At 43.9% G+C, this 16,399-nt stretch overlaps 1 protein-coding gene across 1 annotated transcript; it reads left to right on the top strand.

Annotated features, from left to right (window-relative positions):
* On the top strand, positions 1-14,343 carry CAMLG (calcium modulating ligand). Its single transcript, XM_010359927.2, has 4 exons — positions 1-308; positions 2,882-3,342; positions 7,841-7,906; positions 13,712-14,343. Exons 1-4 carry the CDS (start codon positions 137-139, stop codon positions 13,901-13,903), a joined length of 891 nt encoding a protein of 296 aa, XP_010358229.1. The 5' UTR covers positions 1-136; the 3' UTR covers positions 13,904-14,343.
* Positions 14,344-16,399: the final 2,056 nt, after the last annotated feature.

A 16,399-nucleotide genomic window follows, 5' to 3' on the forward strand; every position in this document is an offset into this window, starting at 1 on the left:
CTCCGGCACCGCGCTCGGGGGCGGGACTATAGTGGGAAGGGGACGCGCGCCTTGCGTCCAGGCTTCTAGTCATCGCCCTTGCCGCGGCGGCCAACGCCACCGCCCCTGCCACCCCTCCCAGCCTGTGGACGGGAGGATGGAGTCGATGGCCGTCGCTACCGACGGCGGGGAGAGGCCGGGGGTCCCAGCGGGCTCAGGCCTGTCGGCCTCCCAGCGTCGGGCCGAGCTGCGTCGGAGAAAGCTGCTCATGAACTCCGAACAGCGCATCAACCGGATCATGGGCTTTCACAGGCCCGGGAGCGGCGCGGGTAAGAGCCTCGATTTCCCCTCTGTCTCCCGCCTATCCCCTTGAATCTTCAGGGTCATTCTTCCCTCTCCCACCTCCACTCCGCTGACCTTTTTGACCAAGCCCTGCTCTTTGACTTCCTCTGTCCCGCCCCTTCGGTTATATCCCAAGTTCTCATTCCTGAACCCCAGGATGTTCCCAGTCGCTCTCCTCAATTTTCCCGGAGCCTCGCTGTGAGATTTTCCCCACCCTACCTGCAGAGCCCTCGCTGTCTCTGCCCAGTTACGTTAACAGCCCCTTTTTTCCTTAGCCACTCCTCGTCTTGAAGGGCGCACATTGTATCCCCAGACTGTCGTGTCCACTGCTCCCCTTAGGAAGATGGCTTTCCTTGTTAAGGTTCCAAGTGCTTTCCCTTACAGTGCCTTCTGTAGCGTCTACCTTCTTTTGCCTTTTGCTGTGTAACTCTTGTCCGCCCACATCAGCCTGTCTTTACTGAACTGCCCGCTAGTTCGTCCTACGTGTATCAGGGACTCTGTGGTCATATTCTAGTGTCTGTGTTCAGTGCCCTCAACACTTGTCACCTACGGGCCGGCAAGAAAAGGTGGGAAAAGTGAGAGTGAGCATTCTTCAGAGACCTAGCAAGTGCGACGTGCACCTGAGAGTTTCCTCTCCTCACCAGGGGAGATCGATGCCATTGATGTCTGGAACTGCATTTCTAAAGGAGAGCGCCTCATTCCTCCCCCAAACATACGTCCAATGATTTTATTTTAAAAAAATTTATTTCACGTGAGTATAACTGAACAATTAGCACGCCCTAGTGTTTTTCCACGGTTTCCTTTAGTAATTGGCCTTTAGTCAGTGCTCGCAAGCTCCTTAGATCTTTGTGACTTTTGTTCTGGAAGGCTTTAGGTGTATAGCTCTGCACTTTTAGATAGTTCAAATGAGAGGTAAGAAAACCATTTCAAATTCTTCTAGAACAATAGAAGAAACATTTTTCTATCAGGCTATTTATTCTTAAAGCATTATTTACGATCTTACCCGAGGTATTTTCTTTTTTTCTTTTTTCTTTTGGTTTTTGAGACGAAGTCTCGCTCTGTTGCCCAGGCTGAAGTGCAGTGGTGCGATCTCTGCTCACTGCAAGCTCCGCCTCCTGGATTCAAGCAATTCTTCTGCCTCAGCCTCCTGAGTAGCTGGGAGTACAGGCACGTGCCACCACGCCCGGCTCATTTTTTGTATTTTTATTAGAGACGGGGTTTCACCATGTTGGCCAGGCTGGTCTCAATCTCCTGACCTCGTGATCCGCTCACCTTGGCCTCCCAAAGTGCTGGGATTACAGGCTTGAGCCACTGCGCCCAGCCGGTACTTTCTATATTTTGTTCTTTTGCTTTGAAAATTTTATGTCTTTAAAGGTTTTGTTTTTTGAGACAGGGTCTCCGTCTGTAGCCTAGGCTGGAGTGCAGTGGCATGATCATAGCTTACTGCAGCCTCAAACTCCTGGGCTTAAGCAGTCCTGCTACCTCAGCCTCCAGAGTAGCTAGGACCACAGGCCTACACAACCATGCCCGGCTAATTTAAAAAAAACATTGTGTGTGTGGAGATGGGGGGATCTCACTATGTTGCCTAAGCTGGTCTTGAACTTCTGGGCTCAAGTGATCCACCAGCCTTTGCTTCCAAAAGTGCTGGGTTTACAGGATTACAGGTATGAGCCATTATGCCTGGCCTTTTTTTTTTTTAAAAAAAAAAAACCCACCAGAGTAGCATCTTAAAACTGCTGAATTACCTACTAATGGCTGCCTGACCACATAAACAGTAGCTGTGGGATATGCCACACCCTATGCTCATAGGGCACTGAATTCACAAATCTAATTTTAAAATACAGATTTTAAAATGCCTTACTGATTTTATATTTTTAACCAAATAAGCTAAGACAGCCAATGCAATCATACATCTGGGATATATTATCCATAAAAAGTTGGTCTTTTCAGTTTGCTCAATCTCTGAATATCTTTCCCAGTTTGTCTACTAATCTTATCTCCTACCCACAAAGTTTGAGTTATTTCCTCTGCAGAATACTCATTTTGGGTGATATATTTTGAGGGTGTAGAGGAAGAAACCAGCTTTTTTTTTTTCTTTTTTTTGAGACGGAGTCTCGCCCTGTCGCCAGGCAGATGCAGATGGAGTGCAGTGGCGCAATCTCGGCTCACGGCAACCTCCGCCTCCCAGATTTCAAGTGATTCTCCTGCCTCAGCCAGAGTAGCTGGGACTACAGACAGCTGGGACTGCAGGCACATGCCACCACACCCAGCTAATTTTTGTCTTTTTAGTAGCGACGGAGTTTCACTGTGTTGGCTAGGATAGTCTCAATCTCTTGACCTCATGATGCGCCCACCTCAGCCTCCCAAAGTGTTGGGATTACAGGCGTGAGCCACTGTGCCTGGCCGAAACCAGCTTTTCTTTAATGCAGAATCAATATTTATTTATTTTGATTCAGAGACTGCTGAGTTCTAGCTGCAACAGCGTATTTTAAAACATAAACATGTAAGGTGTTTGCCAGTATATAATAAATACATAAGGCTTTTACATTTCTTTTCTCAGAAGAAGAAAGTCAAACAAAATCAAAGCAGCAGGACAGTGATAAACTGAACTCCCTCGGCGTTCCTTCAGTTTCAAAGCGAGTAGTGCTGGGTGATTCAGTCAGTACAGGAACAACTGACCAGCAGGGTGGTGTGGCCGAGGTAAAGGGGACCCAACTGGGAGACAAATTGGACTCTTTCATTAAACCACCTGAGTGCAGTAATGATGTCAACCTTGAGCTCCGGCAGCGGAACAGAGGGGACTGGACAGCGGACTCAGTCCAGAGGGGTGCCCGCCATGGCCTAGAGCAGTACCTTTCCAGATTTGAAGAAGCAATGAAGCTAAGGAAACAGCTGATTAGTGAAAAACCCAGTCAAGAGGATGGAAGTACAACAGAAGAATTTGACTCTTTTCGAATATTTAGATTGGTGGGATGTGCTCTTCTTGCTCTTGGAGTCAGAGCTTTTGTTTGCAAATACTTGGTAAGAAAAGATCTGTAAATTATTAACTAACTTAATGGAAAATGCAAAATGTTAATAATTATGAGTGCTTTTGATCCATAGAAGTCATTGCCAATATTAATATCTACCGGATCCATGTGGCTGTTTGAAGATATATTATTAACTTTGGTATTCATCTTATAGAATGAAGTGTTCTGGTTAAATACAGAGCCTAATAATTACTGTTGGCCCTCCATATCAGTTGGTTCTGCACCCTCTGTGGATTGAACCAACTGTGGATTGAAAGTATTTGGATTTAGCCGGGCGTGGTGGTGCACGCCTGTAATCCCAGTTACTTGGGAGGCTGAGGCAGGAGAATCGCTTGAACCGGGGAGGCAGAGGTTGCAGTGAGCCAGGATAATGCCAGTGCACTCCAGCCTGGATGACAGAGTGAGACCCTCCCTGTCTCAAAAATAATATGTATGTGTATATATTTGGGGAAAAAATAATACAACAATAACAAATAATAAATAATACAAATAAAAACAGTATAACAACTATTTACATTGTATTAGGCATAAAAAAATCTAGAAATGATTTAAAGTATATGGGAGGAATTGAGTAGGTTATATGCAAATACTGTGCCATTTTACATAAGGGACTTGTGCGTCTATGGATTTTGGTATCAGGAGGAACCTGGTACCAGTCCTCTGCAGATACTGAGGGATGACTATACTGAAACCCTTTTTTCAGTACAATGCTACGGACCCTTCTCATTGCTTTGCATATATTAATTCATCTAATCCTCATTCTTTTTTTTTTTTTTTTTTTTTTTTTTTGAGATGGAGTCTCGCTGTATTGCCCAGGCTGGAGTGCAGTGGCCGGATCTCAGCTCACTGCAAGCTCCGCCTCCCGGGTTTAGGCCATTCTCCTGCCTCAGCCTCCCGAGTAGCTGGGCCTACTACAGGCGCCCGCCACGTCGCCCGGCTAGTTTTTTGTATTTTTTTTAGTAGAGACGGGGTTTCACGGTGTTAGCCAGGATGGTCTCGATCTGCTGACCTCGTGATCCGCCCGTCTCGGCCTCCCAAAGTGCTGGGATTACAGGCTTGAGCCACCGCGCCCGGCCCTAATCCTCATTCTTATGAACTTGGTATTATTTGAATCCATTGGGAAATGAAGACTCAGAGGTTAAATCATTTGCCGAAGGTCACACAGCTACTAAGTGATGCTGGGATTAAACCTTGGCAGTTTCATTCTTTAACCAAAGGGTTAAGTGCTTTACATATATATACTGTATATTATCAATTTTCAAATAATTTGAAATAGTAAAATGCAGTTCCTGTGGTCCTGAATATGAGGTAATTTTCCTGTGGTTCAGAAGACATTTCAGCATTTCTTTTTGTTTTTTTTTGAGACGGAGTCTGGCTCTGTCGCCCAGGCTGGAGTGCAGTGGCCGGATCTCAGCTCACTGCAAGCTCCGCCTCCCGGGTTTACGCCATTCTCCTGCCTCAGCTGGGGCTACAGGCGCCCGCCACCATGCCCGGCTAATTTTTTGTATTTTTTTTTAGTAGAGACGGGGTTTCACGGTGTTAGCCAGGATGGTCTCGATCTCCTGACTTCGTGATCCGCCCGTCTCGGCCTCGCAAAGTGCTGGGATTACAGGCTTGAGCCACCGCGCCCCGCCCATTTCAGCATTTCTTAATGTAGTGTCATAATGAGTCCATTTTGGTTATACCATGATGTGGTCATTTTGTTTTACAATATATTGAAGAACGCAGAAAAGCATAGCTCATAGTTCAGTGTCTTGCGCTGAGGTTTTTACATTCAGTAGACATTTTAGGTATATGTACCAGGCACATAAATAAATTATCCAGATAATTAAAGTTTATATAATTAAGCAAAACAGTTTTTTTTTCATCTTTTTTTTTTTTGAGATGGAGTTTCTGTCGCCCAGGCTGGAGTGCAGTGGTGCGATCTCGGCTCACTGCAATGTCCACCTCCTGGGTTCAAGCGATTCTCCTGCCTTAGCCTCCCAAGTAGCTGGGACTACAGGCACGTGCCACCATGCACGGCTAATTTTTTGTATTTTTAGTGGAGACGGGGTTTCATCGTGTTAGCCAGGATGGTCTCGATGTCGTGACCTCGTGATCCGCCGACCTCAGCCTCCCAAAGTGCTGGGATTACAGGCGTGAGCCATCGCGCCCGGCCTCAAATCTATTTTTATGCAGATGTTTTCATAAATAGAATCTGTTGAACAGATTCTATTTGTTTTTCCTTGATGATAACTTGTCAACATAGTTTGCTATAATGCAAAGATCGGTGATGCTTTCAGCATTTAATGAGCTGCCTATCTCTTTTTTGTCTCTATCTGAAGGGCTCTGTGCTTTCATGCTTTTAATGTTATGTCCTATTTTTGTGTGAGTTTTTTTGTTTTGGTTTTCTGGGTTTTGTTGCTATCAGAGTTTCAACTGTTTCTTACTGCTGTCACCATACTGCCATCTAGTAATGTTTGCTCCTTCACTCCCTTCTTAATAGTTTCATTTTAAAAGTAGTTATGAGGGGCCGGGCGCAGTGGCTTACGCCTGTAATCCCAGCGCTTTGGAAGGCCGAGGTGAGTGGATCACCTGAGGTCAGGAGTTTGAGACTAGCCTGACCAATATGGTGAAACCCTGTCTCTGCTAAAACAAAAATTATCTAGGCAGGGTGGCAGGTGTCTGTAGTCCCAGCTACTTGGGAGGCTGAGACAGGAGAATTGCTTGAACCCAGGAGGCGGAGGATGCATTGAGCTGAGGTCATGCCATGCACTCCAGCCTGGACAACAGAGTGAGACTCTGTCTCAAAAAAGGAAGTAATTGTGTGAATGTTATTTTGATCTTTTCTGTTTTGTTGACCAAGCGATTTTATCTATAATAAGAATAGCTTGCCATGGGAGAATGACGGATGGTAACTATATGCGTTGATTCCCTGCCTTGAAGTCTGAGGAATGAATAGCATTTAGGTTTTTTTGATTTTTTTTTTTTTTTTTTTTTTGAGACAGAATCTCGCTGTGTTACCAGGCTGGAGTGCAATGGTGCGATCTCAGCTCACTGCAGCCTCTGCCTCCCGGGTTCAGGTGATTCTCCTGCCTCAGCCTCCTGAATAGCTGGGACCACAGGCATGCACCACCATGCCCAGCTAATTTTTTAGTAGAGACAGGGCTTCACCTTGTTGGCCAGGATGGTCGTCTCGATCTCTTGACCTCGTGATCTGCCCACCTCTGCCTCCCAAAGTGCTGGGATTACAGGCATGAGGCACCTTGCCCAGCCAAGCATTTAGTTTTGTTGTTGTTGTTTAAAACGTTTTAGAGATAGGATCTTGCTGTGGTGCCCAGGCTGGACTAGAACTTCTGGGCTCAAGCAGTCCTCCTGCCTCAGCCTTCTGCATAGCTGGAAGAATGCCATCTATTTTGAGTGCTGGGCCTTGTCTGTGTGCTTCCTGGATGTCAATTAATTCCCTCTGCGTGACGGAGATGTTACTGCATGATGTGTTAAACATCTGTCATCATTTAATACTTTAAATAATTTAAAAGATAAGTTTTTATGAGAGAAGACAGTTTTGGGGACATTAAAAGAATGTGAAAGAATTGTGTGACCTGAGAAACATATTTTATGTTAGGAAATCAAATCTTTTATTTTCTTCACCCTTCTGCAGAAACAAGATTACTTTTAACCATTAAAATTACTATTTTATGGGAGACTGAGGCAGGAGAATTGCTTGGACCCAGGAGGCAGAGGTCACAGTGAGCCGAGATTGCATCACTGCACTCCAGCCTGGGTGACAGAACAAGACTCCGTCTTAAAAAAAAAAAAGTACCAGCACTTTGGGAGGCCGAGACGGATGGATCACAAGGTCAGGAGATCAAGACCATTCTGGCTAACACGGTGAAACTCCGTCTCTACTAAAAAATACAAAAAACTAGCCGGGCGAAGTGCCGGGCGCCTGTAGTCCCAGCTACTCGGGAGGCTGAGGCAGGAGAATGGCGTAAACCCGGGAGGCGGAGCTTGCAGTGAGCTGAGATCCGGCCACTGCACTCCAGCCTGGGCAACAGAGGGAGACTCCGTCTCAAAAAAAAAAAAAAAAGTAATTGCCAGGCGAGGTGACTCACACCTGTAATCCCAGCATGTTGGGAGTCTGAGGTGGGTTGATCACATGAGGTCAGGAGTTCTAGACCATCCTGGCCAACATGGTGAAACCCTGTCTCTACAAAAAAAAAAAAAAAAAAAAATACAAAAATTAGCCAGGCGTGGTGGTGGGCGCTTGTAACCCCATCTACTTGGAAGGCTGAGGCACCAGCATCACTTGAACCTGGGAGGTGGATGTTGCTGTGAACCAAGATCGTGCCACTGCACTCAGACTGGGTGACAGAGGAAGACTCTGTCTCAAAAAATAATAATAACAATTTTTTTACAGCTTGTGCTTGGAATTTTATAGCTGCTGTTTGATTTATTGTAATTTGAATGATTATGTTGGAAATATTTAATTTTATCTTCTATCTTCACAGTCCATATTTGCTCCATTTCTTACTTTGCAACTTGCGTACATGGGATTATACAAATATTTTCCCAAGGTAAGTTAATTTTTTTTCTAAATTTTGATGATGTGTTTGGATTGATTTATGACTAGCTAATTGAAGGAACTTAAAAATGTTAGTCCTACTTACGGTCTGATTCAGTGCTACTCAAAGTGTGGTTTGCCCACTTATCTCTAAACTATGTGTTTGTGTTTGTGATGCATTAAATTCAAAAAATGAGTAATTGGCCGGGTGCGGTCGTTCACGCCTGTAATCCCCACACACTGAGAGGCTGAGGTGGGTGGATCACCTGAGGTCAGGAGTTCAAGACCAGCCTGGCCAACATGGTGAAACTCCATCTCTACTAAAAATACAAAAATCAGCCAGGTATGGTGGCGCACACCTGTAATTCCAGCTCCTCAGGAGGCTGAGGCAGGAGAATTGCTCCAACCCAGGAGTCAGAGGTTGCAGTGAGCCAAGATTGTGCCACTGCACTACTCCAGCCTGGGCGACAGAGTGAGACTTTGTCTCAAAAAAAAAAAAAAAAAAAAAGGAGTAATTGGAAACTTTTATAGCAATTTGACATTGCCATAACATTGTTATTCTGTTTTACAAAAATATTGGTCTACGGTGAATTGAGGTCCTTCATGAAAGAGTGTGAATAGTACTTGTTTAAGAAAAGTATTAAATTTAATTAGTAAATTTAGTAATTCATTTTGTCTGTAATAAAGGAAATTAATTTAAAAACGGATTTGATTATCTCATTGTACTTCATATTGGACACTTAATAGCAGCGCACTTTATCTCCAGTGTTGAGGGCCTGATATTTGCAATAAATATGTGACCAATATTACAGAACAGAATGATGTTGAGATCATTGTTTACCTGGCCTGCTTGACTAAGGATATATACAGTTTTATGAGGCTTGGCTTGCCTGACATAGGCGATAGCCTAACTAGTGTGATCAAGTTTTGTGGGAGCTTTTTGCTGAAAAAATGGCTACCTGGCTGTTTACGTGTTATATTTAACGGGCTGACAGACCTGTGTATGATTTTAATGGATTTGAAGCATTTGTATTTTTGAAGGGTCAAATAGGTCAAATACAAGAAGTAAAAGAGTGAATAACATTGTAATTTTAATTGAAGCATTTGTTTAGAAATTCACCTTTGAGGCTGGGCGTGGTGGCTCATGCCCTAATCCCAGCACTTTGGGAGGCTGAGGCAGGTGGATCACCTGAGGTCAGGAGTTCGAGACCAGCCTGGCCAACATGGCAAAACTCCGTCTCTACTAAAAATATAAAAATTACCTAGGTGTGGTTGTGGGCGCCTGTAATCCCAGCTACTTGGGAGGCAAGGCAGGAGAATCACTTGAACCCGGGAGGCAGAGGTTGCGGTGAGCCACGATTGCGCCATTGCACTTCAGCCTGGGCAACAAAGAACAAAACTCCGTCTCAAAAAAAAAAAAAAAAAATTATATCTATTCAGAATGAAGATGCTCTCAATGTACTGATAATGGTAAACTCTCCAAGAAATATTAAGAGAAGAAAAATTCAGAACAGAATCTATACTAATTTTTTTTTTGAAAAGAAAAAATGTATTATTTGATTTTGCTTATATATGCATAAACAAACAAATAATATACATGAAATTATTAACAGTACTTATGTGTGTGATAGAGATGTATATATGGGTACTATGTAAATGGAAGAGAGAAAAGGGAGACTTTCTATATTCTCCCAACATAACAGCATTTTGTTATAGCAGGGTTTTTTTGCTTGTTTGTTTTTGAGACAGAGTCTCACTCTGTCGCCCAGGCTGGAGTGCAGGGTACAATCTCAGCTCACTGCAGCCTCTGTTCATTCTCCTGCCTCAGCCTCCCAAGTAGCTGTGACTACAGGTGTGAGTGACCACACCCACCTAATTTTTGTATTTTTAGTAGATGGGGTATCACTGTGTTGGTCAGGCTGGTCAGGAACTCCCAGCCTCAGGTGATCTGCCCACCTGGGCCTTCCAAAGTGCAGGGATTACAGGCATGAGCTACCACACCTGGCCTGTTATAGCAGTTTTTAAACACAAAAGTTGGCTGGGTGTGGTGCCTCACACCTGTAATACCAGCACTTTGGAAGACCATGGTGGGCAGATCACCTGAGGCTGGGAGTTCTTGACCAGCCTGGCCAACATAGTGAAACCGTATGTCTACTGAAAATACAAAAATTAGCTTGGCATGGTGGTACAGACCTGTAATCCCAGCTACTTGAAGTCTGAGGCAGGAGAATTGCTGGAACCCGGGTGGCAGAAGTTACAGTGAGCCAAGATAGTGCCACTGCACTCCTGGGCGACAGAGCAAGACTGTCTCAAAAATAAATAAACACAAAAGTTGAAAGAATTGTGCTGTGAACACCCATTTATATAATACCTACCACCTAGATTCTATAAGTAACATCTTATTATATTACGTATCTATCAGATTCTTATTTTTCAAACCCAAGATAATCTCTGTAAAGTTTTTCCATCAAATTTTTCTTGATGCATTTCAAAGTATGTTGTAGGTGTACACATCGGTATACCTCACCCCTCTTACATAACATTAACTTACAATTTACTGTTTTAAGGTTCTTTTTTTAAGTAAAAAAAAAAATTTTTTTTTAGATGTCTCGCTTTGTTACCAGGCTAGAGTGCAGTGGGCACAATCTTGACTCACTGCAACCTCTGCCTCCCAGGTTCAAGCGATTCTCCCACCTCAGCCTCCCAAATAGCTGGGACTACAGGCACGCGCCACGAAGCCCAGCTAATTTTTGCATTTTTAGTAGAGACAGGGTTTCACCATGTTGAGCAGATGGTCTCTCTCTCTTTTTTTTTTTTTTTGAGATGGAGTCTTGCTCTTCGGCCAGACTGGAGTGCAATAGCAGGATCTTGCTCACTGCAACCTCTGCGTCCTAGGTTCAAGCGATTCCCCTGCCTCAGCCTCCCAAGTAGCTGGGATTACAGGCACATGCCAGCACACCCAGCTAATTTTTTTGTATTTTAGTAGAGATGGGGTTTCACCATGTTGGCCAAGACAGTCCTGATCTCCTGACCTCGTGATCTGCCCACCTCAGCCTCCCAAAGTGCTGTAATTACAGGCATGAGCCACTGTGCCCAGCTGGTCTGTGATCTCTATCTCTTGAACTTGTGATTCGCCCACCTCCGCCTCCCAAAGTGCTGCGATTACAGGTGTGAGCCACCGCGCCCAGCCTTTTTTAGGTAAAATTTTAAGGTAAAATTAGTTCTGAGGCCGGGCACAGTGGTTCATGCCTATAATCCCAGCACTTTGGGAGGCCGAGATGGGCAGGTCACCTGAAGTCAGGAGTTCAAGACCAGCCTGGCCAACATGGTGAAACCCCATCTCTACAAAAATTTGCCAGGCATGATGGTGGGTACCTATAATCCCAGCTACTGGGGAGGCTGAGGTGGGAGAATCGCTTGAACCCAGAAGGTGGAGGTGGCGGTGGGCCGAGATCCTGCCATTGCACTCCAGCCTGGGTGACAGAGCGAGACTACGTCTCAAAAAAAAGGAAAAAAAAAAAAGTTCTAAATGAAGACTAGGGTACCAGCATAATTAATTGATTGTTTGAAATGCTCTTCTTAATTGTACCATTTGATACGTTTGACATCCTGTGAAACCCATACCTCTTTCAAGGTTTATAACTTTGCTGTCACCCCAAGAGTTTCCTTCATGCTCCTTTCCAGGCAGTCCCAGTCCCTATACCCCAAAGATCTTTTTCCCACCATAGATTAGTTGTGTCTGGCATAGTAATTCATGTAAGTGGGATCATTCTTGATTTTACTTTTTTCTGCATGCCTTTTATTCTGCATGATATTTTTGAGATTTATCCATGTTGTTGGATAAATCAGTAGTTAATTTTTTTTTCTTGGCTCAATAATACTCCATTGTATGACTATATCCATTTATCTAGTCTCCTGTAGATAGACATCTTGGTTGTTTTCAGTTTTGGGTTATTATGACTAAGAGCTTCCTTGTATGAGGCTTTTTGTGAGCATAAACTTTCATTTCTCTTAGGTAACTATAGGTTTTTATATTTAAATTTTAAACCATATGATTGGATTTTGTGATAATAAAGAAAAATTCAGCTTTTTTTTTTTTTTAGAGGGAGTCTCGCTCTGTCGCCCACACTGGAGTTCAGTGGCACAATCTCGGCTCACTGCAACCTCCACCTTGTGGATTCAGGCAGTTCTCCTGCCTCAGGCTCCTGAGTAGCTGGGACTACAGGCACCCACCACCATGCCCGGCTGTTTTTTGTATTTTTAGTAGAGACGGGGTTTCACCATGTTGGTCAGGCTGGTCTCAATCTCCTGACCTCGTGATTTGCCCGCCTTGGCCTCCCAAAGTGTCAGGATTACAAGTGTGAGCCACTGCGCCCAGCCCAGTCTTGCTATTAAAAGTTTTTTAAAAGTGTCATCTTGGAAGCATGCCATAAATAATAATTTATTATATATACAACAGTACAATATAAAAACAAGAAAAATATTACTAGACAAGACATAAATAACTGCTAAATGACTGACATGGATAATGTGTGAGGTAGGAGCTCACAGGAGATATAAATTACTCCACTGTTTTATGTAAATAAAGCACAAGGAGAACTTCAGGGGAAGTAAAATTAAAAACAGGCCTTCAGGCCAAGTGCAGTCTCTAATCCCAGCACTTTGGGAGGCTGAGGCTGGCTGATGGCTTCAGCTTACGAGTTTAAGACAACCCTGGGAAACAGGGAGACTGTTTCTACAACAGATATAAAAATTAGCAGCCGGGCGTGGTGGCTCACGTCTGTAATTCCAGCACTTTGGGAGGCCGAGGCGGGCGGATCATGAGGTCAGGAGATCGAGACCATCCTGGCTAACATGGTGAAACCCTGTCTCTACTAAAAGTATAAAAAATTAGCCGGGCATGGTGGCGGGCGCCTGTAGTCACAGCTACTTGGGAGGCTGAGGCAGGAGAATGGCATGAACCCAGGAGGTGGAACCTGCAGTGAGCCGAGATCGCGCCACTGCACTCCAGCCTGGGCGACAGAGCGAGACTCCGTCTCAAAAAAAAAAAAATTAGCTGAGCGTGCACCTGTGGTCCCACCTACTCGAGAGGCTGAGGTGTCTCTACTAAAAATACGAAAATTAGCCGGGCGTGGTGTTAAGCGCCTGTAATCCCAGTTACTCGGGAAGCAGAGGCAGGAGAATCACTTGAACCCGGGAGGCGGAGGTTGCAGTGAGCCGAGATCGAGCCATTGCACTCCAGCCTGGGCGACACAGCAAGACTCTGTCTCAAAAAAAAAAAGCAAGACTGATAATCTGCTATTGCCTAGCAGTTTGATGATTTACATATTATGTGCTCAGTAAATGTTGGTATATTACTGATAGTTTTAAAACATCATTAACAGTTTTTAAATCATTTAGGTTGAGGCCGGGCGCGGTGGCTCAAGCCTGTAATCCTAGCACTTTGGGAGGCCGAGACGGGCGGATCACAAGGTCAGGAGATCGAGACCATCCTGGCTAACACGGTGAAACCCCGTCTCTACTAAAAAATACAAAAAAAAAAAAAAACTAGCCGGGCGAGGTGGCGGGCGCCTGTAGTCCCAGCTACTCGGGAGGCTGAGGCAGGAGAATGGCGTAAACCTGGGAGGTGGAGCTTGCAATGAGCTGAGATCTGGCCACTGCACTGCAGCCTGGGCGACAGAGCGAGACTCCGTCTCAAAAAAAAAAAAAAAAAAAAAAAAATCATTTAGGTTGAAAATAGCAGTATTGATCATGTTTGTATAGAGCTTATGTAGTCTGCTGAAACTTTGAAGATTAATTTGAGTCTTTCTCTACACAGAGTGAAAAGAAGATAAAGACAACAGTACTAACAGCTGCACTTCTATTATCGGGAATTCCTGCTGAAGTGATAAATCGATCAATGGATACCTATAGCAAAATGGGCGAAGTCTTCACAGATCTCTGTGTCTACTTTTTCACCTTTATCTTTTGTCATGAACTGCTTGATTATTGGGGCTCTGAAGTACCATGAAGCCTGCAGAACTGAGAAGGAGAAGCTTACAAAAAAAAAAAAAATCCTCTTTTATATTGCAGTGTCTCTAAAGGAGGCAAATTGGTTTACACCTTCATGTAATTCTTTTACTTTAAAGGTAGCAAAACTACTTTATTAGAAATAGAATGGCAGATGCTCTGATTTAAAAGGGCTGAGTTTGTATTTTTACTGATATGAAGAACAGAGTACCAATGTCATTAATTGATTTTTCTTGTTTAATCAGAATCCTTATTCTGTACCTTTCCTCTAACTTCTCAGATTTGTAATTCTTCTTTTGGGAGCTGAACTAGAGCTTTTAGGAGAACAGATAAACGTAGTCTCAGCCAGCCCTAGGGACTGCTTGTATTTGTGTCATTCTGTCCTGAGAAATGAAGTCATCTGAAAAATAAAATGAAAGAAACTGAATTGTCTAATGTTAAGTCTGCACATTGTAACTTTTCTTGTTGAGTTAGGATCTTAATTTTTACTCCAGCACAAGGATTTAATCAAAGAAATGATTCATACATGTGAAATTGGAAGGTATTTATAAAATTTTTATTGCTGTATACCAAATTCAGAATTGGAACTTTTTGCTTTTGAGTTTTCACTTTTGGAAGTATGTTTTAAGCAAACAAAAACAAAATGGGATGTGAAGAATTGAGGCAAGCAACCCAATAGTATAGATGTCCTTTTCCCCCAAATATGGTCTAAATGAGTTACTATAAACATCGTTTTTATTTTTTTGAGATGGAGTTTTGCTCTTGTTGCCCAGGCTAGAGTGCAATGGTGCTATCTTAGCTCAACGCAACCTCTGCCTCCCTGGTTCAAGGGATTCTCCTGCCTCAGCCTCCTGAGTAGCTGGGATTACAGGCATGCGCCACCACGACCGGCTGATTTTTGAATTTTTAGTAGAGATGGGGTTTCTCCATGTTGGTCAGGCTGGTCTCGAACTTCTGACCTCAGCTGATCCGCCCACTTCAGCCTCCCAAAGTGCTGGGATTACAGGTGTGAGCCACCACACCCGACCTTATAAATATCCTTTTTTTTTTTTTTTTTTGAGGCAGGGTCTCACTCTGTCGCCAGGGCTGGAGTGCAGTGGCTGGATCTCAGCTCACTGCAAGCTCCGCCTCCCGGGTTCACGCCATTCTCCTGCCTCAGCCTCCTGAGTAGCTGGGACTACAGTCGCCCGCCACCTCGCCCGGCTAGTTTTTGTATTTTTAGTAGAGACGGGGTTTCACTGTGTTAGCCAGGATGGTCTCGATCTCCTGACCTCGTGATCTGCCCGTCTCGGATCTTCTTAATTCTTTTAAGAAGACAACCCGGCCGGGCGCGGTGGCTCAAGCCTGTAATCCCAGCACTTTGGGAGGCCGAGATGGGCGGATCACGAGGTCAGGAGATCGAGACCATCCTGGCTAACACAGTGAAACCCCGTCTCTACTAAAAAATACAAAAAACTAGCCGGGCGAGGTGGCGGGCGCCTGTAGTCCCAGCTACTCGGGAGACTGAGGCAGGAGAATGGCGTGAACCCGGGAGGCGGAGCTTGCAGTGAGCCGAGATCCGGCCATTGCACTCCAGCCTGGGCGACAGTGCGCGACTCCGCCTCAAAAAAAAAAAAAAAAAAAAAAAGAATTAAGACTAAAGTGTTATATCACTTAGTGTTACATTTCCTTACAGATTTTTGTATAGTCTAATTTGGTTAATCCTTGTGACATTAAAAACACATACACTTTTTAAAAAATTATTCATTAAGTCTTGATTTCTGTCATTTCATTTTGAACCAGGGTAATGAAGAATAATTATAATTTAAGTCTATTCCTCTGATTTGGGTTAAAGATTATAAGCACACATTTTTCCTGATTCCATAATGAATCTAGTATCTAAAGGGTTGTAAATCATCCTTAAAGTTGTCACTTCCTTAATCCCTGAGAAGATACTAGTGGTCTTCAATTGCACATTGCACATGTTTACTCTTTTGCTGCTTTTTTTTTTTTTTTCCAAACAACGTTTCCCACTGTTGTCCCTGCTGGAGTGTAGTGGTAGCACAATCACGGCTCACTGGAGCCTCTGTTGACCTCCTGGGCTCAAGTAATCCTCCTGTCTCAGCCTCCCAAGTAACTGGGACCATTCATGCTTGGCTAATTTTTTGATTTTTTGTAGAGACAGGATCTTGCCATGTTACCCAGGCTGGTCTCGAACTGGGCTCAAGCAGTCCTCCTGCGTTGGCCTCCCAAAATGCTAGGATTACAGGTATGAGCCATTGTGCCTGGCCTACTTTTGTTTCTTGAAAAAAAAAAATCATTTAGCCAGCTGACATATGCAAAATTTTAGTAATTGTAGATCATTACCAAATTTATATTTTGAAAACAATTATAAGATATCTATCTATTGGTGCCACTTTTTCTCTTTAACTGATAGGCATCTTCCTGATCATTTGCTTACATTTGTTGAATAATCTCAAATAGAAATGAAAGTTTTTTGTTTTGTTTTTGAGATCTA

The sequence above is a fragment of the Rhinopithecus roxellana genome, chromosome 3, assembly GCF_007565055.1.
Source record: "Rhinopithecus roxellana isolate Shanxi Qingling chromosome 3, ASM756505v1, whole genome shotgun sequence".
Lineage (NCBI taxonomy): Eukaryota > Metazoa > Chordata > Mammalia > Primates > Cercopithecidae > Rhinopithecus > Rhinopithecus roxellana.